The sequence below is a fragment of the Cuculus canorus genome, chromosome 16, assembly GCF_017976375.1.
Source record: "Cuculus canorus isolate bCucCan1 chromosome 16, bCucCan1.pri, whole genome shotgun sequence".
In the NCBI taxonomy this organism is placed as follows: Eukaryota; Metazoa; Chordata; class Aves; order Cuculiformes; family Cuculidae; genus Cuculus; species Cuculus canorus.
In genome coordinates, this window is record NC_071416.1 from 10,727,304 (window position 1) to 10,752,199 (window position 24,896).

General features: G+C 45.8%; 1 protein-coding gene across 3 annotated transcripts in view; it reads right to left on the bottom strand.

Moving 5' to 3' along the window:
• Nucleotides 1-7,896: 7,896 nt before the first annotated feature.
• The window catches only part of SLCO4A1 (solute carrier organic anion transporter family member 4A1), a 28,599-nt gene continuing 11,599 nt past the window's right edge, over nucleotides 7,897-24,896 (bottom strand). For 2 of the 3 annotated variants that reach the window (XM_054081815.1, XM_054081814.1), the window contains exons 2-12: nucleotides 22,930-23,906; nucleotides 21,287-21,377; nucleotides 20,334-20,455; nucleotides 19,911-20,022; nucleotides 14,565-14,719; nucleotides 13,723-13,918; nucleotides 12,969-13,134; nucleotides 12,181-12,353; nucleotides 11,751-11,815; nucleotides 11,087-11,235; nucleotides 7,897-10,304 (exon numbers count right to left, since the gene is read on the bottom strand). In XM_054081815.1, coding sequence (XP_053937790.1) covers nucleotides 10,155-10,304; nucleotides 11,087-11,235; nucleotides 11,751-11,815; nucleotides 12,181-12,353; nucleotides 12,969-13,134; nucleotides 13,723-13,918; nucleotides 14,565-14,719; nucleotides 19,911-20,022; nucleotides 20,334-20,455; nucleotides 21,287-21,377; nucleotides 22,930-23,752 — 2,202 coding nt within the window. In that variant the 5' untranslated portion in view covers nucleotides 23,753-23,906 and the 3' untranslated portion in view covers nucleotides 7,897-10,154. Of the gene's footprint in view, nucleotides 10,305-11,086; nucleotides 11,236-11,750; nucleotides 11,816-12,180; nucleotides 12,354-12,968; nucleotides 13,135-13,722; nucleotides 13,919-14,564; nucleotides 14,720-19,910; nucleotides 20,023-20,333; nucleotides 20,456-21,286; nucleotides 21,378-22,929; nucleotides 23,921-24,896 lie in introns of all 3 variants that reach the window. The other variant, XM_054081817.1, reaches the window with a different exon arrangement.

Below are 24,896 nucleotides of genomic sequence, written 5' to 3' on the forward strand. Positions count from 1 at the left end.
TACAGGTTGGTGAGTGTCTGTAGCTGCCACCCCTGTGCCATTCAGCTCACTTTGAGCTACCTGGGGCTGTGGATGAAGGACCCCAACCACCACCGTGGCTCCTGCACCGAGGAGCATCATGGCCAGCTCAGAGGTGATCAATGAAGCGCCCAGGGACGATACAAAAATGAAAGTCTACCAGCCACCCTGGTGACATTCAGCCTGTCCCACCAGCTATTTCTTCTTACCTACCTTTTATTAGGTTTTCCTTTTCTGCCTAAGGTAAATAACCCCCCAGAATGAAACACTGGGCAAGATAATTTGAAATATTTTGAGTGCTACAGCAGGTTTTAGCTTTTACAGCTCCCATCCCTGGTGGAGGAACATAGCAACTCTGCCCAGAAATGGTGCAAAAATGTACATTGGCTTTGCCTGGATGACCCAGCAGCAACTCCACCACATCTCTCTCCCCTTACCTTGGGCAGGGGCATATTCCAGCCTAGTAAGGGTGGTATTTTTAAACCAATTTTCTTTAATACACACTGCATAGCCAGTTCACAAAGGCAGCTTTGAATTCCCCTGACTGAAATGCACTTAAGCAGCTTTTGTGCAACTTTAGCTCTGATGATCCATGATCAGACGGGTAATGCAAAGTGCCTGTTTTTTCTCCAGACTGGAAGGCAGCTATTTTCTTAGCTGAAGTGTCGTGTGTGTATCCAATATGTACGGAGAGCTGTTTAAGCATCAGTTGCCAGAACCTGCCAAACAAGGAATAGATTTGCCTTCTACATTCAAGTGAATTTTTATTTTTGTCAATCTTTCCTCTCTTATAACTTGTCCCCCTGTGAAATGTGTTGAACGGAGATAACCAGGCATAATGTATCCTCAGGGATTTGCAGTGGCAAGAAAGCAATCTTGATGTTCACAATGAAAAATGTCAAGTAGTTTTATGCCACTTATAGCATCAAATAATGATGGCTTTTATATTCTGAAAAAGCCAGACTATGCGAATTTATGTACGCCTGTGTTTATTTACTGCAACAACTGAGCAGATCAAGAAAGCAATGAGAAATCACAAACAAACATCGTCATTTTCCCTGCACACACCAGGAATTCTTTCTGTGTGGGTTTTTTTCTCCTTCTATTTACAGTGATGCCGTTAACCAAATTAACAGCTGAGAGCTCACAGCACTGTAGGGAAACACACAGGAGAACCTCTGCAGGATCAGGTTGGATGGCAGTGAGACAAGTGCCACCAAGAACTGCTAAGGTGCTGTCACAGCCAGGAGGACAAAACACATGGGATTTGGGGAGTATCTTCTGTTCCCTACAGCTACAGGATCCCCCCAAAATGTGGACCATAATTTAGCTGCAGCTTGGAATTCAGATCAACTCAGAAGAGCCCAGGCTTAAGAAAGACATTGGGAGGAAGGTTTACCTACCAAAGGGGAATAATTAGGAGAAAAGCAGCTGATGAACGTTGGATCAATAGGAACTTAAGGGCATGAATGAGTAAGAACGAGACAAGCCATTTCCCTCTCAGCTACTGGTTTCACTCTATGTCTTCTGATACCTGGCATCCTTTTTTTTCAGCAGGGATACTGCTTAACAACCCCAGGTTAGTAAAACTAAGCCCATTTTCCAAATATGTGTTGTTGGCCTGGAAAAACGACTTGTTTTAATTCAATCTCTCATGTTGATTTTTTGAATGACCAGGAAAATTCTCATTTTCCAGGAGATTTGTGCTGAACCTGCAATTTTGGGGTGGTGGGGTGATGGTCAGGAATGGACCTGAGCTCAAAAAGGCAGGTAAAGCAGAGCCCATAGGTGCAGTGGGGATTGAGTTCAGCCGGATTGCTCAGGTGCTGAGCAATGAGATGTAAGAGCTACCCCTCCTCACATTTTAATTCAGACCTAATGCTCTGAAAATTCAGCAAAAGCACAAAGGCTTGCTTTATCTAATCTGAATTCAAAACTGTCAAGGCTTGCCAGCTTTTGAGCCTGATACAGAGCTTTAAGTTAATCTGCCTGGTCTTCATTTTATATTGTATCAAAATTGAGCTCACTTTGATCTTTTCCAAGGTAAATTTCAGTCTGGGTCCATTCAAAGTCATTGTCCAGGCTTTTATCACTTAATTAGCCAGTGGGATAGCGGGAGGATGGAATTTTAGGCTGTTCCTATTGTCCATGACTCTGCTAAAGTAGGGCTGCACCACTGCATTAACCCACAGAGACACCTGCCAGTGCACTCTCTGAACTTCATGCCTTGATGTGTGTGAAGGAAAAAAAGCTTTAGGCAGTGAGATAGGGAATGCTGTAGAGCAGAGAAGGGTAAGGAAAGCCCGTAACATTAGTGTTGTCAGAGCAGTGCACAGAGAAAAGGTTAACATGAATGATCTCTCTCTGGTGTCTTATTAATTGCCTCCTTTCCACTATACCCTTCGATCGGCTGCAGGTAGGCAACGGTGTATTTTCACCTCTTCCAACAGCTGTTTAGGAGTTTTAATTACATTTGGCATATTAAGAGAAGCCTAAATCAAAACACTTGGCATGGGGGAGGTTAAATGTTGCTCTTTTGAAACAGCGTATTGTGCTTGGATTTATATCTATAAACACGATATTATGCCAGCAAACGTGGCAATGCTCAGCGTGCACTCCCTCCTTAATCCACTTCAGCATTTGCATGCTCTCAGTTGCTTTCTATGATAATTACATTTCCTTTACCTTGAATTCACAGCCGGATCTTTCATTTGAAGTTCTTCTTTCTTCCTCTCTGTGTGTAGTATATTCCTGCTCACAGTTCTTGTAATACACAATAGAAAGCAAAAACCTAATGCCAGAGGGAGTCAAGGCGGATTTTTTTTGCAGTGTGAAGTTTCCAAAAGCAGCTGACACTTGTGGGGGAATTCGGGTGCCTGAACATAAAATGTGTACTGCTTTGGACCTCCATGGTATCTGAGACATTTCCAGAAGGGCTGGAAGATGTAACAGAAAACCTTTGGCACACCCAGTTCCTCGTGGGGACCACAGCCCCCAAGGTTGGCTTAATAGAGGACACAGAAAATCATGTTGTCATGGCAATTATTCCTGCTGTTGAGCAAACCCAGGGGATGATGAAAACCTCTTGTCTCTCTTCTTGTTTCCAGTGATTTCAGGAAGGTGAAGGTGAGAGCTAGCAGCCTCCTTTGTGCTGTAAGAGGGTGAGATACTTGGAGAGGGTCATCCCCCTTCTTGGGCTACGCAAAGGATGCTCTACACTCAGGACCAGGAGCGCTGATCCTGCAGTGTAGAGGGGATAAGCTGCTGAGACCCGGGTTTAATCCACAGACAGGATTTGTATAAGAATTCCATGAAAGCTGGTAACTAAAGCTCTCAAGAGGTAGAGGATTTGCTGTGATCCTGAGCAGGATAAGCTAAGATACTGTTTCTGTAAAAAACAAAGCTAGTATGGATGCAGGCTGGAATCTCCAAATCCAGGGAAGCCCTGTTTTAGGCTGAAAACATCCCAAAAGATGTGTTTGAAAAGAACTGAGGCTTCAGGTCTGAGGAGTGATGCTTTCCTGAGTTGCAGAGACATAAAGTGAATTTGCCTCTTTTAATACAGCATTGGAGATCGCTCCATCACAGTCTGAGCCTTGTGGCTATGGAGAGGTGGGAGAAGGAGACGAAGATGTTAGAGACCTCCAGGGTCCTCGTCGGCAAAGAAGAGTGCACAAAGCACCTCCCAAAGCTGCTCCTTGAAACCCATCTGTCCCCATCTCCTAACACACTAACTGCATTCCATATCCAGGCAGGAAAATGAGTTTCCCAGATGGGTTTTGCTGCGGTGAGCTCCATCACTTTGGGAATGAATAGCCAGAAAAGAGAAAGAGAATAGATTTTTATAACATGCAGCTGCCTCCGAGCACGGGCAACGTTTGCAACAAGATCTTTCTTTAACCTGTTGAGCCTTGGGTTTGTCTTTCCTGCTGAAATGAAAAGTGCAGGCGAAGCCAGGAAGGCGGGTGTTGAAGAGGAAATGTGCAAAATGAAAGGAAAAAAATAAACAAATGCCAAACTAAAATAGCAGCAGTCGGGGAAGTGGATCCATTGAGCAGTTTATCTGTGAGTCAGATCACAATGAACCCGGTCCTGGTGCCTTTCCCACTACTTCCCCTGAGAGCCCATGAATGCAAAAATGATTGTAAACACAATTATTTGCAAATGCAATTATTTGCAAATGCTTCTTTGCTGTAACATTTTTTACCCCCTCAAGGAAACAGAAACAAAATTCAACAACAACTTCGTAGGAAGTGAGTATAAAACTCTTATCGGTTGCATTAATCTCCTTTGCAAAATTTTTAATGTACATTCCTGAAGATTAAAGCCATTTTTCACAACCTGAAGAGGGGCTGACCGCAAGCAAAAGCTGAAGCACACACGGTCTGTGCCACTCATTTTGCACTGTCCTTGTGTGACCCAGATTCACGTGGGATTTGTCACTGTTCTGGGGGATGAGACCAAACGCTACCAGGGAAGGCAATGCCTGTGCTGTGATTACAGAGGTGTTTGTATTGCTGGCTGTGCTCTGGGCTTCTCTTTGCCCTGACTGGGCTCAGGTGGGCTCTGTGTATCTTGCAGGTTGTTTTCTGCTCCGGGGAAAACTGGACCAGGTAGATATGGCTGCAGTTTCTTGCTTCGTAAGCCCCTCTGCTTATTCTGTACATGAGGCTTTTCTCCTCCCTTTCCCCTCATCACTAATAGTCATATAAATATCCTAAGCATTTTCCAATGATAGAAATGAGATGCACCTTTTAGATATGCAACAGATTTGCAACTTCAGGCATTTGCATTTATGAAGCTCCGCTAGTGAGAGCAACCTCGTGCTTAGTGGAAATATTAATCAATTAGAAACGCAGAGCATTAATAATGTTTCTTTTGCCTAATTAGATTAGCAAAACATGAGTACAGCCACTTTTTTTTATCCCTTCCAGCTCTCCAGTTTGCACATCCCAAGGAGCACCACCCATCTGGCTCTGGGATGCTCCAGAGGGAGGCATTTCCCCAGATGCCCCGAGGCTGAGAACAGCTGGGTCATGCTTATACCCGCACCCCCCAGCCCACCCTGGGGATGGGCAGGAGAGCATTGTGGGAAGATTTCTAGTTCTCCCTACAGCTTTAAATTTTTGAGGCTGGAGGTAGAGGTTTAGCAGCTTGTCAGTCTCCTCTGGGCTGCAGCAGGGACTCCCCGAAGCCCCAGCACCCACAGAGCTGGAGCACGTTGTTAGGTGAATCTTGGAGAGGACCAGATGTTCTCCTGCTTTTCCGGCGTTTGCAGGATTCACAAGAAATGTAAAACCCATCTGGGCATTCCCATAAGCCATCCCACACAGAGCTACCAAGATCTCCAGGATAACAATAATAACAGGGCTAAGAAAAAATGAGATGAGGCTTATCTCTAAGAGAAGAGCATCATTTGATTCAGAGCAAGACAAGAAGCAGATAAGATGCCAGAAACGCTCACAAATCCAGAATAATTCTGACCTACAAAAGTGTGGGATCCCTGAAAAACACTGATAAACTGTCTCAATTCTTCATCAGTTTCTGTCCTGGTTATCTGATTTATGCAGATGCAGGTAACGGAGAGAGAGAAAATGAAAGAAATATGCTGCAGTGTTTTACCAGAGAGTATTCTTAGAACAGATGCAAACGAACTGTTAAAAGGACTACACAAAACCAAATAATCTTCCCAGTTTGCTGGTTAGGAATTGTAGATTGTCATGTAAAAAAAAAAAAAATAAAAGAGGAAAAAACAGTTTTCACGTACTTTTAAAGAACAATTAACCACACACCAGAAAGCCCCAAACTGGGTTTCTTTAGCAACTTGGGCTGTTTCTCATGAGAAGATGCTCTTCTGCACAGGGAGCAGCAAGACTTTAGGAAGAGAGTTTGATGGACAGGGAGGTGGTGGAGTCCCCATCGGTGGAGGGGTTTAACAGGGTGGTAGATGAGGTGCTCAGGAATGGTTTAGTAGTGGACAGGTACGGTTGGACTCTATGATCTCCAAGGTCTTTTCCAACCAAATGATTGTATGATTCTATTCTATGATTCTATAATCGATCCTGATGGATGTAAAAAAGCACAAAATGAACAGTGCGCAACAGCCTTTCGCCCTGAGTCTACATGATTCAGAGTAATTCCCTGCATTTCCATGCAACAACAGCTCGCCCGTAGCAACAGCAAAGGGGCACAACTTAACATGACTCACTTGAGTGTTGCCTTCAGCGAGGGGTACAGATAGTGAGGGCCACAACCTGCACTTGAGCTGCTAGGGACCAATTGCTCAGTGAAGGAAATTAATTGCCCACCCTAGTTAAGTTAATAATCGACCCTTTTCGTGCATAAAGCTCAACCCTATTGCTTTTTTTTCCCCAAAGAAAATAAAAATTTACTGTCTGCATCTCCCAAGGCAAATCCACCACCAATCCATCGTTAGGAATGAAGGCATGCAAAGATCGCAGGTAGTTTACTTTTTCTATTAAAGATATTTTTCATCGATATTGCTTAGGTGACAACTCCTGGGCAGATTTTATCTGTAATGCCATGAAGACTAAGATAATTCATGATTTTTAATTTTTAACTCTGCTGAGGTAGAAGGCTGGCATTTCATCAGCTTTCACAGTGTTGCTCCCTTTGGAACAGATTTTGTATTTTTAAACCAGATGATAGCTACAATAGTAAGAGATCCCATTTTTCTTATGACTTTAAACCAGTCCACATCGCTGCGTTGAACATGCACCTCTAGACCTACAGTTTCTATAGTTCCTAGTGCATTAGTGTGACACTGAACTACTGCAGTTTTGTTGGTGCAAATCTGGAATCCAAGGCACTGCTCTGCCTTTTCCCTTCCAGAAAGCAGGAAGAGCTCTCTCCTAGCCTGAGGATGCTCGCTCTGCTGTCTCCATTGCCATCTAGTGGTACAGGGAGCATGGTCCTGCAGGCTGGAAAAGGGTATAGTTCTTCCTTTTGATGCAATCCAAACATGCCAAGTAGTTGAGTTTTTTTTTCCTTCCTGAATCAGATGAATCTAAGTACAAAAAGTGATTTATCAGTATTTACTCCTGTTCCCACCTTCAGCAATAAGGAAGCCCAGGCTGCAGGGAAGGGAGCATGGGAACAGGGTAGGAAGCTCTGAAAAACCATCTAGGTATTGCATTCGGAGCTTTTATTTGCTGTCATTTTAAAACCTCAAGGAAGTTTCCAAATAAACTCTTCATGAGAGAAAAAAAGCTCGTTGACTGCCTGCGTTTTGTCTACAATAAAAAATGTTCAGTTCATCCTGCTAGGACTCCCTTCTGGGTGCTCATTTTACTTCCCTGTGGCTTTTCCTCAACACCAGCCACTGTTTGTTTGTGTTCTTTAAAAGAATGAATCACCCTGTCAGCAAACCATAGGTGACACAGGACTTTGACCTCATTTACATAGTGTAGGTCTGGGAAGAACTCCATGGCTTTAATGGGATTGGTAGGTGGACAAAGTAGGGCAGCAAAGGTATTGCCTTGCCCTCTTCGTTCTTCTTTCCCAGCAACCAAAAGCCTCGTTTCGCCTTCAATAGCAATTATCCTGTCTCAGGAAGAAGGTGTAACTCAGTAGGAGACATCAAGTCACAGGATCTCAACGTCATCTGCTGTCCCACCAATCTGATGATGCTGTCCGCAGCTCCTGCATTCACGAAAGGCTTTAACACCACAATTTAAACACAAACCTAAATCCAAACCCTCATACTTGGAGAAAATACGACGACCTGCAGAGAAGCCTAGACCACCATGGGGTGGTCCTGACCCCAGTAGCAGGAGGCCCTGCAGGATGAGCTTCCTGGGCAGCACAGATCCAACCCACGCCTGCCAAGAGAGCAGCAAGGAAAGGGCGACAACTGATGAAAAACACACACACAAGTACCTGTGAAATACTGATTATATTTCTATGCTTTTATAGCAATATAATACTTCATATGAGACTGAGAAACATACTTTCAAATATTTTAAGTTACCTGTACACCTATATAATCTTTTTATAGAACAGGAAAGCCATGTTGCTGCTTGCTTAAATCCATGAATTATTGGTCCCACGGCAACATAACAAATGCCCAGAATCTGCGAGTTTTCTTTTGCTCTCAAAGCACCACACTTGGATAAGCTCATTTTATAAACATCAGAATTGCATTGCAATATCCATATATATATATATATTAAGGAAAACTTCTACCTTTCATAAATACCTCAATACATAAAATATGTTTCCAAGATACATTCATGTGTTTTCCCCATCTAAGGTCCCTGCTTGTACCTGAAATGTCTGTTAGCTGAGAAGAGCAATCGCTGGGCAGGACTTGGAGACAGGCTCCAAACCCAGGTGAAAATTACAAAGAAGCCTTTGGTGTTTGGGTGGTGTTGAGGTTAATTCCTGTGTCTGTGGGTCTAACCCCTGAAAAACAGGGCTGTACTGCGTGCTGTGCCCCAAAGCTGCACCAGCTGCCCATGTTCCAGCAGCCAAAAGCCACCCTCCCTCTCACCCTTAGCACTTCTAATTTTTCCTGGAGATGCTCAAGCCTCTCCCAGTACTCGCCAGAGGCTGGGAAACAAGGGCTTTGGAAATGAGAAGGTCACTATGTGGAAAGCAATCTGCAAATGGAAGAAGCTTCTTTCTCAACCGCTGTTTGAGGAGTAATGATCAACCTGGAGATCGACCACGCTCCCAGTGCCACTGTCCCCATCTGCCAGGGGAACAGCTTCACCTCCACTCTGAGAGTTGGTCCTTTGATAATGATGGAAGCAAATGCTAATCCTGTGTCCATTTATGAAAGCATAAATACACAAAATATACAAAAACATCTACAAAGTAATGTTAAGTAGCAGCTGCCAGAAAAGCACCACCAGTTTTGCAGCTCAATGGAGGTCCCATCCCGGTGAACATGGTTTATACAGTGTCAGACTCCAGGGCTGGCCACAGCCCTCCCCCAGAGCTGTACCTGGATTGTGTGGCTGTGTAAATACAGGTATATTAAGCACTAACCTCGCCTGATCCGCGTTGAAGGGGAAGCCAGACATAACACCTGCCCACACTCCACTTTTCCCCCTCGGCAAAGTCCTGGTCAGTATTGCAAGTGCACATTCAAAAGTCATTGTGGGAACGCTGCCTTCTCTACTTGCAAGCAGGCCAGTTACAAGTCAGCATCCCCCTTTCCCAAGGCAGTCTGTCACTAGGGCAAGCAATCTCTTAAACTAGCTGTCTAGAGACAAATTAAAATCATTCTGACTTTCCTCATCTACCCAAACTCAATGTCTTTACAGAGCAAGCAAAGAAAAGCATTGCATAGATCTGTACCTCATGTCTTCCCGCACCCAACAAACAGCAAGAAAGAAGTTCAAGTTTTGCACAGTACATTACAAAAGGCATCACCTTCAAATAACGCAAGAAAAAATAAAGAAAGAAGTGCCATCACGATGTAAACCCTGCAAAGAAATGAGGCAGTGAACATACAGGGCTTGGCAGCTCTCAGAGAAGGTTACCTGTAGTGTCCTGATGAATTTGTTAGACAAATCTCATGGCAAACCTCTCTCTCATTGCCCAGTAATGTGAATTTGCATAATGAAATAACCTGCTCCTGAACAAAATGAGCAACGCAGTGTGTCACAGGAAGGAGGAGGACACTGTTGGGGCTGTCTGCTTTGCATACAGTAGTTTAAGGGCCAGTCGTCCTCTTCGCAATGCAGACTTCAGGGCAGCAGAGCTCTTTTCAGGCATGGGAAGTCTCAATAGAAGTTTTGCTACAGTTGGCTTTACAATTGAGATGTGAGGGTCCAGGTCCTCTGGTGGTTTAAAGCCCACGTGCTCCATTGGAGTTACCGGTGCTTATTTCCACGAGTGGAGAATGCAGTCCTTGCTTGTCACAGACAGAATAAAGCTAAGGTAGCCCTTTCTTTAAATAGAATTAAATAACTGCATATGGCATCAGCACACAATTTTCCATGTGCTCCTGCTGTTAAGAAAATAGCAAGCACATCAGTGGTTAATTAAATTATTTCTCTTGAACTACAAAAGTGATATTACTATTAATTTAAAAACCCCTTAGGACTTTATAATGCCTTCTCATCTTATCTTTGAGACTAAGAAAGTCACTTCCATGCGTACAAGCGCTATATATCCTCTTCAGCTGGCAGCGAAGGTTTGTGTTCCTGGAGGTCACAGTTGCCATTTTCAGATGCATCTGAGCTGCCTGGAACAGATTCTGGTGGTGGGGGTTTGTAGAGTAAACAGGCGACTATAAAGAAGGCCGTCCCGAGCACCTGCAGCCATGAAGACATCTCATTACTCTCTGCTCCCACCAAACCCATGTGCTTAGCGCTCATTTACTATGAGATTTGCAGACCAGGCTTTGGGGAAGAGATGATGCTGAAGGCACCGGTGTACAGAGCCAGAGCAGGTAAAAATTTCAATTTAACCAGCCTCACAATGATGGGCCAGTGAGAATTTGAAAGCTATTCAGCCCTACATGGACACATGGAGCACAGTGATGTGTGGACCAACACCATTTGGGCCATTTGCTGGAAGGCTTTTGAAAGCTTCTTTATCACAGCAACACTATTATCTATGGCAAGTACTTGCTCGGGAGCAGTTAAAATGATGGCTTTCAGCTAATAAATAAAAAACACAGAGCTAAGCTCTCTTATTTTCAAGCAGCGATCAGGGAATGGTTATTTACAGCCTGCCCACAATGCCATCCCTCACTCTCACTAACACACTGCAGTTATATATTTTACTCCATTTCTAGCAAATATCACATTGGTAACTGTAGGGAGAGGAAATAATTCATATGGTGCAACAGAAGCTGTAGGCCTAGAAAGTAACGTGAATTTAAGACAATGATGGTGCCTGGAGCACCATTACCTGGCAAGAAGCAAATGGAGCTTTTCCCTTCCCTGAGAACTTTTCTTGTGTGAAGGTCTAATTTGGGTTGAGGGGGTAGATCAGGACAACCCAGTTTTGTAAAATTCTCTCCCAAAGCAAAATGCTGTCTCCTAAAAACCTGTTTGCTTTGTCAGAGAGTGAAGTTATCAGGCAGCATCACCTTGTAGACCAGTCCAGCGACGAGGGTGTATCGGCTCATGGCCGAGTTCTGGTAAACGTAGCAAGAACCTTGCTCGCCGCACTGGTCCTGCCAGAGCAGGCAGGATTTATCGATCATGGACCCAAAGGCAATGGGGCCAGGAATGCCTCCTGTGGGAAGAGAGAGTAGATCTTCAGTTTGGGCAGCATCTATGCATCAACACTGCAAGACGCAAGGTGCTTGCAGAAAAGCATCATGCTCTGCTGCTACCATGATTAAGCAAACTCATCCCGCAACATCTAGAGCCACAAAGTGTCCCAAATATACTGAATTTCAAGATCTGAGAGTCCAGTGGGTCTTTTGACTGTACTGACCTACATGCTGCACAAGAGTCAAGAGACGTACAATGCCTCCTTTTTTCTTAAAATAAGGACACAGTGCCAGGATGTTGTTCCTCTACCCCACCCGTGATGTTTACAGAACACTTCACTCAGTTTGCAAATGATATGCAAAGGGAATTAGTTTTTTCTGAATGACAGCAAACAAGAGAAAGCATCTTCCTTTCAACAGTTTACGTCCTACCCCCTTCTCTTCCCACTCAACGTGTTTTTTTCCTAGGTAACAGTTTGGCACACGCCTCACAAAGCCAACGGATCATACGATGTACAAATTCACTGCTCCATACCTAGTGTTCGTACTACAATCCACTGGATCCCGAGCGCGAATGATCTTTGCCTGTCGGAGACACACCTGGGGAACAAATGGAGACTGTTTAAAAATGCTGCCGGGCTGCATTGCACCTCCCTGTCCCTGTCACGCACTTGGGCCCATCACGTTCAGGATCTCCATCTGCTCTGGAGATCTAAGGTTCACCCCAGTGCAATGTCCCCTCCGCACACTGCTGCAAACTGGGACACTCTTGTGTGTTCCATGTCAGAGGATAGAGCTGCCAATGCTAAAATTTGCTTTCCTATCTAGATAGGGAAAGGAATTAGTCCTGATATCTCCAGGCTGTCAGTAACAAGACGGTTCCCGTCACACCTTCCCCATCGCTTGAGCCAGCAGAGAGGTGGATTTTGTAGTGCTGGTGGAGGATGATGTGATCCTGTGCTTACCGCAGAGTGGCAGTCAGTGCAGGAATACTGCTCAGGAATGTGAAGAGGATCACCACGAACATGAAGAACAGGAGCAGAGGCTTTTTCGCACAAGAGGAGGTGCATTTCCCTGCCTCTGCATGGCCAGGGCTGGACTGGAGGGTTTTGTCAACACAGCTACACTCATAATAGACCTGAAAAAGAAAGGTCAGAGGGTGATTTGCCAGGGAGGGCATGGGGATAGTCAAAGCTCTGAAAGGAAAGAAATTCAGGGTGGGTAGAAACCAGCTGGTTTCACTCCTGGAGTGGAGGGAAGTAAAAATCAAGCTGCATTCTTGACCTCTGTTTCAAAAAAAAAAGATTAACTTTGCCATGCAGCCTTTGAATGCTGAATGTCACCATTACCCTTCTTGAGTCTTTGCCTGTCCCTAGGAGTGGCATGCTGGAAAGATGAGGAGGTGCATCATGTTCATTGAAGACCCAAATCAAGCACTGGGACGGGACTTAGGTGCCCACTGACCTTTCTCCACTTGCCTGGGTGATTTACCACAGATTTCAGCACAGTTTGACCCAGAGTGAGGCAAAACCAAAGTTGGTTTGGTTAATTCCCAATTAAGGGAATTGAAGCAGGGCAACCTCAGAATATCCTTTGCCGTCATCCCAGGCGGTGCCTGAGAGCATCCATCCTGCACCGGTATTTTACATCAATTTGCAGCAAAGCTCAACCCTGCAGACACTTTTGCTGAGTTGGCCAAAACACGCCAAAGAAGTGTCACTGCCTTGTCAATATGCAGTGTTTTCAGACATACCTTCTTGCCATTTCTGAGCTTTTCGGACACTTTTTTGCAGCCAGCATGGCAGGGAGAGTAATACATAATGTCATCACTCCCACAGACAGGGCTGTAGGTCTCCTGTAGACAGCCACACTCGGCGTTGCAGGCTGCTGTCAGGTTTAGGTGGCCACCAGGCAAAGCACTAAGGGAAACACAAGACCAGTCAGTGGAGAGACACTGAACAGTATTTTCTAGGAGGAAATGGGTAGAGCAAGAGAGGAGAAGGCAGGTTGGTAGGAGATGTGGTGGACTCCCAGGTAGCATAAAGCCAAACCTGGGAAGGGTTTAATCTCGCCCAATTTTAACCACGAACAGGAATCGTGACCTGGAGCTTTCTATTTACCACAGCTACCTGGGGAGTTTAAGTGACCAGCTCATAGGGAAATACCACCATTTGGAGATGAGATTCCCACTGTTAGTCCATTTTATCTCACTGGATAGAGATAGAGGACTCTGGGAAGGCAGCTGAAGAGTGGAGTATCTTGCACTCAGGTACTGCTGTCTCCCTTCCTTCACTAAAGAAGGAGTCTCTTCCATAAACTCCAGCTAGATGCAAAAATTCAGACACCTCTGTTCCGAGTTTCACCCTCAGTATCTGCTGGCAAGACTGGGCATCATCTTCCACCACCACCACCACATTAACACAACTACCACCAGCACCATGTATTTGGATTTATCCTTCTATTGTAACAAGGATCATGCAGCACAAGACAGATGGGATGATTATTACCTTCCCCCATACATCTGGGTTACTCCTGCCATCGGCATGTTAGGGCAGTGAATAAAAAAAATGAAAATAGCCAGCAGACTTGACACCGTGCAAAGTAAACACAATTTGATGATTCCTGAACAGCGGAGTTTAAATTTATTCACAAGGAATCCTCCCAGGAATGTGCCTCCCCCTCCGGCTGGCACGACAAGATAACCTGAATAAAAGGAAAAAAAAAAAACCCACAAGCAAGTGGTTAGCAAGGAGTTTTCATGTCTGAATACATTAACTGCAGTGTGTCTATATGAGAATAACCCCTTGGTTGCTGCATGGCTTCTTGGTAGGAGTTCAGTGGATTTTGCTATAGTAGGTGGTCCTCTGTAACAGCTCAATAACGTAGCAGGAGCCTGGTAAAGCAGCTTTTCCTACACAGAGATCTTAAAAGAGACTCTGAGAAGCTCATAATGATGCTTATTGGACATCCCTTCCTCAGTACACAATGTGGCAGTGAGGATCTTCCCAGTTTTTGGATGCTGACAAAATATATCCCCCAGTTCAGACACTCCACTTACTTAAGGCTTCCGGAGAACGCACTAGAAGGAACAGACTACAATTATTTTGCCTTCCTCTAGAGGTTAACAGATGGTTACAGAAGTGACACATTTCTTCCTGACGTCAGTAGATACAGCTCTGGAAATGCACTTGGTACAGATGTGCTGTTGGGAAACGATCCTATCTAATAGCTGAGGATGATAATTGTTCTGTAAATGAACTGCGAAGAGTCTTTATTCTAAATAAGCTACAGTGCTCTTCTATTTCTAAGCAAAATGAAAAAAAAAAGTAGCAAAAACCTGTTTTCTTACCAAAAAATGTAGCAGCTTCAGAGGCACTTAAACTAAACTGAGACTCCAGGAACTTGGGTCCAAAGGTGGACATCCCAGCAATGAGGGTGGCTTCGGTTGCTCCTGCTAAGCAGAGGAAGATGAAGGTGGGGTTCTTCAGAAGCAGCAGTACTGACCTGGGAAGGACAAATATCCTACAGTTGAGTCACTGTGACAGTTTGATTCCAGGTCTGTCCTCTACCTTCAAGTCAGAAGAACTACAAGACAAGGCAGCACCCCACCACTTTTGTTCCTTAAGACAAAAATCTAAAACGGAGTTAACTGCAGTTTAAAAGATCAGTGAGCTTCTCCACATAACAGCCAAGGAAGGATGCTGAGGATACCCTCACCTCTCCCTGTCTACCTGCACAGAGTAGGTGTTGCTGTTTCATAGAGATGTGTCTCCACTGCAGGTGGGGATCAACGAGTTTGCTCTCAAACTCTGCCTTTATACATAACGCTTCCCATGTGCCAGCCTGCTCTGGCTCTTGTTCCTACTGGGCATTGCCGTGACTATCTTCAGGTGCCTAAGAAATGTGTTTATCCCAACAATCTTTTATACAACTGTTGGCTACAGCCAACCACCTCAGGAATCTAAGGAACGTCAACCAAACATCTAAACCAGGAGGGAATAATCTGGGACTTTTCTCTGTGGACCTCGTAAGGGCACCAGATGGGTCAGTTTATCTCATGTGCATGTTCAAAATCAGGCCTGGATACCAGCACCGTATGATATAATTCAAACTCAGGGTGCCCATGACTTCTATATGGAGGATTTCAGCAGTAATTTTTCAACATTGAAAATCAGGCTGAGTATTTTCCATTCCAAAACAGGGTAATACTGAAAGGACACTACTCCTGATCAAACTGCAACCATTTCAAGGTTTTATTAGTCCCTGATGGCAGTTATCGTGGGACTCTTGACTAAGAGCAAGGAACAAAGCTGTGTTACATACTCACGTACACACATGCTACTCACGCACCCATGTCTTCGTGAGAATAACACTCTCTGATAACCATGAGTGTTTTGCAGCTCAGAAAAAATACCAAGCAAGCCTTTCTATATGGAGGAAACACCTTCAAGACACCTTATATCCCACTGGAAAACCAAAAGCAATCTTTCTCCCATAATCTAAGCACAGTTTTACTTTGAGCTTGATGTATAAGTTGAGCAAATACATTTTATTTTCAACCCACTGGGATTTAGTAGAGCTATAGATATGCCTGAAAAACTGCCATGTGTCATTTATATGCAGAAAGACAATCCAGCTACAATTCCAGCTCTGAGACACAGAAACACCCTCAGGCACACGGGATGGTCTCAATTATCTCTTGCTATCTTGGATATTGGACTAAGAGGGTTAACACTGCTTTGCGAAGAGAATTTCAAGCTCGTTACAAAATGCCACGGTGTGACTCTCCTTAAGCCTAGCCCAGACCAGTATTAGAGGTCACCCCACCTCTGAGACAGGCACAAACCCATCACCCTCAGCAACAGCAACAACACGGATGCCATGGGATGCTCGTTGAATTGAAAGCAAGGTCCCTTAGCACCTACTGCTTTGGAAGCAATGTAAAATCAGAGAAAACCTACTGTAGTACGACTGAGCAAGAGCCTTGCTGCAGCTCGGCACCAGACTTAAGCGACTTTACCCATATAAAGCAGAGAATTTCATTATACCAAAAGAACAAAGAAGCTGAAAGACAGAAATACCACACATTCTTACACTCCGATTACAGGGGGCTTTATACAAACCATGGTCTAGTTGTTGGCATTAGTTTGCTAAACTATTTTCCAGGAATGATATTTTCAACTATGCTTTATTTAAGAGGCACAAAGCCTAATCTCTTAGCAAGAAAAATGCTTGTGGACTTTGTGGCTGATGTAGAAAATATACAATGCCTTCACATTTTTACAGTTCAAGAAAAAAAGAGAGAAGTCATCCCCTGGCACTAGCCTGACTTCATGCCTGTTGGCCAAAGTTACAAGTTAGACTTGCAAGTAGGAAAATGTAGAGGAACTCCTTTCAGTGCTAACAATAAGGATTTACTTACGTAATTTAATTTGTTTGTAGACAGAAGATGTAGTTGTGAGGAGCTACAGCACATAAAACCTTACTAAAGTCAACACAGACCTTTTCATTGCTATCAGTAGGACTTTCAACACAGCCAGAAACCACCTAACTCTTGAACAGTCTTGACTGTCCTCAGTTCTTGCATCCAAAGGGATTTCAGGAGGCTCAGCACTGCCAAGAGAGGAATCTCACTATCTATAAAAGCCTGATCCTGTAAACCTTTACTGATATGGCCACATATTCGTGCTCTTTCCTCACGTAATGGTCCTGCTGAGTAGGTTGGTACCACCTTTACCATCGAAGCCGCTGAGAAATGCTTGTATGCCCAGGACAGCCCAGACTGTAACAGTATGGACACAAGCTAATGGATCATTAACAATAGACAGATATTTATACAACCTTAGAGTGTGTGAATAGGGGCTTTTGCAGCACAAAATTGACACCTACTGTCACCACCACCAAGAGAAGGGAGGATATTCCTGTACATCCCACAGGGACGTAAACCGACGTCCCCTTACAACACACGAAGCCACAGTAAAGCCATGAAACAATCCAAGAGGGATGAGTGAAATATTGACTGTAGCTTCTCATGTTGAAGATCAGGGCCTGACAGAAGGGTTAGTGATTCTCACAAATTTTGGTGCATAAGCTTGCTAGGATAAAGCATCCTCTCCTGGCACAGCTCTATGTCTTCTGTTTGAATCCCTCTGCACTGACAGCAGGGGTTATTTCATGAAAGCAATCATCTGGAGCAAGAGAAAGGAAAATGCTATTTTATCAGGCCTTTTTCAACCCGAGAATTAAGACAGAAGTCTCTTCAGGGCAGAGGATTAAGCTGTATGGGCTGCATTCCTGTAAGCTCCTGCTATTAGGGAGCACTGTGAATACAGCAGTTCATTAAGCTCACTTAGAAAGGACCTGATAGCATGGAACAGTATTCTATTCCATCAGTATTTCTGCTTATCTTTGTGAGACTCTTACTGTCCATGCTGTGAGAAAATGTGTAGCACTTGATCCCTTACTAAAACAAAAGCAATAGTGTCCTTTGGCCTCGCTCTCCAGCCTGGCCCACGTGTCCCCAAGAGCTGCACGCACAGATGTGATCTCCTCTTTAATGCAAGTTTCCAGAATAGCAAGCCTTTAAGGCACTTCCCTTTTATTAATCAAAACCAGGGTACACAAAAGTCTGTTGGGTTTTTGTTTTCAAGCGAAAACCATGTTAAAGTCTGGACTGATCCGGATTATTTGATATGAGTTGCCCACTTTCGGGCATTTGTTCTTCAGGAACAAGGGGTGAAAGAAGATGCTCCTGAAGGAATACTGCCTCCGTACCTGCTGTCAGACAGCCTTCACCAAGAAACAGTGGGTACTTTGTTCCAAATAAGCAAGAAAAGCATCAAACACTGAACTCCACCCCTCTCTGCTACCCTGTTCATATTAGTTTTAGTCATAACCTTATCATTATTGAAATGCAGGTTTTGAATTTAATTTCCGTGCGGAGAATAAGCCATGACCTCGGCAAATGGCGCCCAGTCAAGAATTCTATTTAATAACAGTACCAAAACCTGTTCAATGTAATGGTCTTCATAAAAGTGCCTTAACCCCTGGTAAACTTCCTATGAGGTCTTGGAGAATTTCAGACCAATGTGAGTAGTTGTGTTGACACAACACAGCTCGACTGCTGCTGAAAACTCCCATACTGAGCACCTGCTTCATTCCTCCTCTGCCAGTGCAAAGGCAAACTCTGCAACCGAAGTTCAGAAGCGATTGCTGGCAGCAGCACGGGGTTTGGCAGCGTTGAATGTTTGCCTTTGCATTGGGCAGCAATCACACGTGGATGCAAACTCCTCCCTAAGAGCGGTCCTAGGAGAAACATAAAAAAGAAAAATTCCCTTTTCGACCATAAGTTCTGAAAGGAATTGGTACACAGGTACCTCTGTAACATCCAGAGCTTGCGTACCACCTAAACCCGAGCTATACAAGAAAACCCCAGCCTACAAGCAAGCTGGGGAGGCACTGTTTACAAAGGCTTGTAGTGATAGGACGAGAAGCAATGGGTATAAACTGGAGAGGGGCAGATTTAGACTAGACATAAGGAAGAATTTCTTCACGACAAGAGTGGTGAGGCACTGGAACTGGTTGCTCGGGGAAGTGGTGGCTGCCCCAACCCTGGAGAGGTTCAAGGCCAGGTTGGATGGGCCTGGGGCAGCCTGATCCAGTGGGAGGTGTCCCTGCCCATGGCAGGGGGATTGGAACTAGATGATCTTTAAGATCCCTTCCAACCCAAACTATTTTGTGATTCTATAAATAAAACAGTACCTCTCCCCCTGCCCTCCATACAACTCAACACAAAAGCAAATCATAAAAGATTTCAAAGACCCATAGCAAATGTTTCCAGGTTTAAAGATCACATTTTACTTTGTCCTTTCGCTTGCTCCCATCCAGGATCCCTTTCAACCATTTCCTACCAAACCTCCTCTGGTGCGAGTATACCTGCCAAGCAGCAGCCCTGGGATTAAGCACACTGCTGTGTCACTGCTTCGCAGGAGAGATAAGAAGTAGGAACACATAAAAGGAGGCTGCAAGATGCAAAGGCAAAAGAAAAAAAAAAAGGAAACTAAGTATAAAAGAGAAAGGGAACTGAAAGCCACTGTGCCGGATTTCTTGTTCTGTGGTTTTGCAATGGAGCTGTAAGAGTTGGGGTTTTCGTTTCCTTTCTTTTCTCATCAAAAGGACAAAACAGGAATCTAACATGAGCAAAAATGGAGGAAAGGAAGATAAGTCCCAAGAGGATAGTGAGGAGGAGCCGCTGGATAACATCTAATTGGGCCAGGTGAGGCCAGACACAGGCAGACAGGAAGAAATAATGCCACTGGGGAGAGAGCATGAGACGGGAATGCCTGGGCATCTCCTGTCACCTAAAGGTTGGCACCAAGCCACTCTCGGTGAAACTCATCATGTTGTGTATGACTGCAGGTGGATCTTCACACGGATGTGAGCTTCTGAAAACCACAGGCAGCACCAGCCCCTTGTCCCTTGCTCTCCACACAATCCCCAGCACAATTTCTAGTTCAACCCATTTGCTGAGAGCCTGCAGCTGCTGACAAGACCAGCATTTTGCAACCTTATAATCTCCCCTGCAAGAAAGTGTCATTCACTAAGTTTGAAGATGGGCAAAACCTTTCAGCTAGCATCACAGAAAGCTCAGTTCGGGCCGATTGCTCCCACTTCAGGCTTGGGGCAGTTTTCTCACCGAGGCAGATCTTTAACTGTTTTCCCAAAGTCTGGATCCGATGCTTTTTTGTGGCTCCCATCTTTCAGCTGATGAGCCTCGGACACCCTCATAACAATATACCGCTGGGATCCTGAAAATGGAGGCAAACAGGAACAAGGAGCATGTGAGACATGGGATATGGATGCTACCAAAGCAGTAGATCTGCAGGTGGAAAATGTGAAGTGACATCCTCCCTCCAGGGCTTGGCTGCAGCAGGGGAAGAGGCAGCTGGAAAGCTGCAGGGGTGAAATCCATGCAGGACTTACAATTTAAACCCTGGAAGCTCTCTCCTAGCCCTTGTATCCCCAGCCACAGGTGAGCACAAGGATGCAATCCCCAAAGCTAGTGTGAGTGCTGTGCATCCCAGCCCCACTTCCCTCGAGCCGCAGTGGGGCCGTGTACCTGGGAGGCGGTGTGGGTACCCCAGGATGGGGATGGAGATGAGGAGGGAGGCTGCTCCAGCCCCGAGAAAGCCAATCCACCATGCTCCCACCCACAGCGTGTTCTCCGGGGCTATGTCAATCCTGTAAGAAACAAAACCAAAAGGACACAAAGGAGAGAAGAGGTGGTTTGAGAGTGAGCAGAACAGCTTGGTGTGTCTCTTGCTGAAGCTGGCAGGGCAAGGGGGACACAGGAGAGGTATCAGCGAAGGAAGCCAAGCTCTGGCTTCTCCCACGGCAATCTGCTGGAGGTGCCACATCCACCATCCCTCCTGTCACACCACAGCACTGCCTGCCTTACCGGAGAGTGCAAAGCTTAATGAGCGCAGGGAATTACAGCATTTAATTCTCCTTTAATCTCTAGCTTGCACATTCACCTCTCCCCATTTCATTTCCTATGATCTTTGTTCCACCCCAGAGCTGCCCTTTGCAAGAAAACTGGTAGAAATAACCTATTCCATTCCCTGGAAACCTGTTCCCCCTTTTTAACCTATTTATTTGCCCAGAATCCTGTAAGGAGATAGGAAAAAATTACAAATAGTAAAAAGCAAGGAGGGACTAAGCATGCCGGGTAGATGCCCAGGAGGACAAGCAGCACTGCTGGTAGCACTGCCTCATCAGGGAACTCATTCAAAAAATTCACCTGCTGCTCAGAGCCTCATTAGCACAGCCAGTGCAGCGTGAGGAAGGATTTAAGCTGACAGGTTTGTCAGCAATTTTCTTCCAGCAACAGCACTAATACAAGCCACCCTTCCAGCCTCAGCCCCCCACCAAAACACAGCTGAACACCACAGGTATGCTTCCACCCAGCCCTCAGGTCATTGCTCCGGATTATTATTGTTATTTCCCCCCCCCCCAAAGGAAGCAGCATATAGCATAAAGGAAAAGGAACAAGATTATTTTTTAGCGACTTACTCTCTGCCAATTTCAGTATAAATATTTAGAAACATTCCTCCTACCAGATAACCCGCTGCAGGGCCAAGGATTGCAGCAGTGTAGAAAACAGCTGAAAGGGAAAACAAGCGGTGTTAGAGGAACAGCAGCGTTTCAGCCAGCGGAGCAGTGCTGGTGCCCGGCATCCTCACCCCACCGCCGCGGCCCCACGCCCTCCGGGACCCGGGATGCTCAGCCTCCTGCCACCTCACGCCCCTCTCCCTGAGCCACTGAGAAACTAAGCCAGACAGTTGTAATGAGTTTTCATCTCACACTTACGTCCCAGGGAAACCTTCGCATTCAACCTGGGGATTTTTAGAGCATGGAGCAGGCAAAATCGGTTCAGTGGAAAAACAGAATCATAGAATGGTTTAGGTTGGAAGGGACCTTAAAGATCATTCAGTTCCAACCCTCGTGCCATGGGCAGGGACATCTCCCGCTGGATCAGGCTGCTCAAAGGCCCATCCAACCTGGCCTGGAACCCCTCCAGGGATGGGGCAGCCACCACCACTCTGGGCAACCTGGGCCAGGGCCTCCTCATCCTCCCAGGAAAACATTTCTTCCTGATATCATCTACATCTTCTCTCTTTCCATCTTAAAACCATTCCCCCTGGGCCTGTCCCTGTACCACTAGATAAAGAGCCCCTCCCCAGCTTTCCTATAGGCCATTTCAGTACTGGAAGGCCACCATAAAGCCTCCCTGGAGCCTTCTCTTCTCCAGGCTGAACAGGCCCAACTCTCTTGGCCTGTCCTCTCACGGGAGATGCCTCAGCCCTTGGATCATCAACTACATATTTATGTAGTTACTGTTTTCTTATCTAGCAGGGATGCAGCTGACCCTGCTGCCACATCCCAACTGCCAGTGCGATGAGCAGCAGTGTTGTCCCCTCACTGACAATACACAATGTCTGTGTTAAACACGGCACCACTGGCACTTATTTTGGTTTGCTGCTGCGGAAAGATCACCAGCTTACTGATCCCAGCCTTGTGACCTCCTCCTCTCCCCGCACAGCCTTCTGATACAACAGCACGGGCAGACTGCTAAATTCTGAAATTGCTAAAAGGTCAGTCCTTTTAACAATCTCATCCAATAGAACTATAAATATTTGGCAATTCCTAAGTGATCGGTGCTACAGAGCAGAGAAGTGAGCTGAGCCTCTTCTCTTGGTGAAGCTTGGCCATGCTTTGCACCAGCAGTTTCTGAGCAGCCCTGTGACCGCTAAAGTGGCATTAAAAGTAGTGGTGTCCTCTCACACGGTTGGGCATGGCCTTTAGGGTTGTTTGCCAGAGATGCTAATGCCACACACATGCTGGGGCACGCAGGAGGGCTCTCCTCAGCTGGCGCATAGCTGGGAGCAGAAGGCACCTCCTGATCCACACAGCATGTGTGGCAGAAGTGAAAATACCCAGCTGCACTTACAGTTCCTGCCCGTAAATAATTAAAACCTCCCCAAGAGCTGTCAATTCCCTCCGATTACCACCTCAACCGTTATTGGGAATCAAAGACTGAGGGCACCTCTTGTGAAACTGCTCAGTGTGGCCTGATCGGTGCCAAGGCAGATGGACCAGCAATCCCTCCCATTGCCCAGCTCATGGCTTTGAGCTGCCACTCTGGCTTGACTCACCGATGTACACAGGGGAGTAGTTAGTCTTGACGTTTTCATCTAAATAGGTGACGCCAAGCGTGTAGAGCGGCGTGGCTCCCATCCCGTGCAGGAACTGCCCCAGCATGAAGACAAACCTGTAGCTGGAGAGGCTGGAGGCAGCCTGGGTGCAGGGCAGGCTCTGGTTCCCCCCACAGATGCCCAACTCTGCTGCCGAATGTGCCTCATATGGTCCCGTGGTGAAGTGGGGCAAGGCGAAGAGCAGGGAGCCCAAGCCCATGACCAGCACACCCCAACCCAGCCATCGCGGTTTGTGGCCGTTCCCCCCAAAATAGCTGACGAAGGTCAAGCAGATGCATGCTGCGATGTCATAGGAGCTGGCGATCAGCCCACTCTGGTAGCTGCGGAGGTCAAAGCGCCGCTCGATGGAGGTGATGACCGTGTTGATGAAGCCATTCACCGTCATGCCTTGCAGGAAGGAGGCCACACAGAGGAAGAACAAGATACCCTTGGACGTGTTAAAAAGCTGTAAGCATCCAGGGGTGAATCGCCCCCAGCCGCATGCCAGTTCCTCCTCTTCGGCCGAGACGTATTTAATCCCTTTGTTGAACTGGGTCTCCTGTCCCAGGGTGGTGGAGCAGAGGGGTTCGGCACATGAGTCAGAGGGGCTGGGTGCGCTGGAAGATGCGGTGCCGTTACTCAGCGGGGTGCTGCATGCCTCTCGCCCACTCAGGGCATCACAGGTCCAGTCAGCCTCACCAGGAGGAGGAGATGGGTGGGAGAAGTTGAGTGTCTGAGTGAAACAAAAGCTATTTTCTCCTGTTGAATTCTGGGGCATTTCCATGAACGGGAACACAGAGCCAAGCAGCAGGTCGAGGTGGGGCTGGCGGCCAGAGCGGCTTCACAGGGCAGTGAGGACCTGCTTATCCAGGAGATGCAATTTTCGTTGCTTACATCAGTAGAGAGATGGTGAAGGTCTGAGTCAGGACCATTCTGATCTGTGAAGAGAGAACTTTTACACACGGCTTTATATAAAACCATGTTCAAAACCTTCAAATAGCGTTCTTTTATTTTTTTAATAATAAGTACTAACATTTCACTGCGCAGTTCAGCTGGATGTGTGCCCTCCACCACAGGGAGTGTTGGTACTCCAGGTACTAGGGCATCACTAATGTTACAGAAAAAAAAACACCTCTAAAGGCAGTCTCCCTGCCAGCTGAAGCCACTATCCCTCCTCTAAAAGAACCCCTGGTTAGACATCAGACCCTCACTCCACCAGCCACAACCTCTGTCCCCCTCCTTCCCCCTGCGGAGAATGGTGTGCACAGCTACAAGTTTCCCACTGCTAAAAGTCCTTTGGTCTCCCTTTCACACTCTGCCAGTAACAGTTTATAATTATCCTGAAAAGTTTCCACAGTCAGATTGATTTTATTCCAAGCCCTCAGATCTGTTTACAACTATTCAGTAAAATCCTTTCTATAACTAATTAAACTACATGCCATTGCAGAGCGAGCTGGAGGGCAGAGGCAGCTGACTTTAACCTGATTACCGATGCAGACTGCCTTCTTTCAAGCCGTTCCTGTGCATCTCAGCACCTGATCAAGCTGGCAAACAAGAGCATTTTTTCCTCAAATACCTTGGGTGAACTATAAATATGAAAACAATAAGGTTTTCCCTTAAACGCTGGTCCTAAGTGCTCAACAAATGCTAGGCAAGAACGGTTTCATTAGAGAGCATCTTCAAAGCATTCTGTGTTTCCCAATGTTTTTGCCAATATCCGTTTGAGAGGTTCCCATAAAACTGTTCCTCTTGAGATGACAACCGGCCTTTTCAACAGGGAATGGGATAAACAGGCACTTGTTTTCCCAATAAAACGAACCTTGTTCAGATCAGTGTAATGCTGCTGCCTTTGATGAATAAATTAACTGATCCGTGTGTTGCTGGAAAAACTTACATTTGCTTGGTAGATAATGGTGTGACCGAGCATT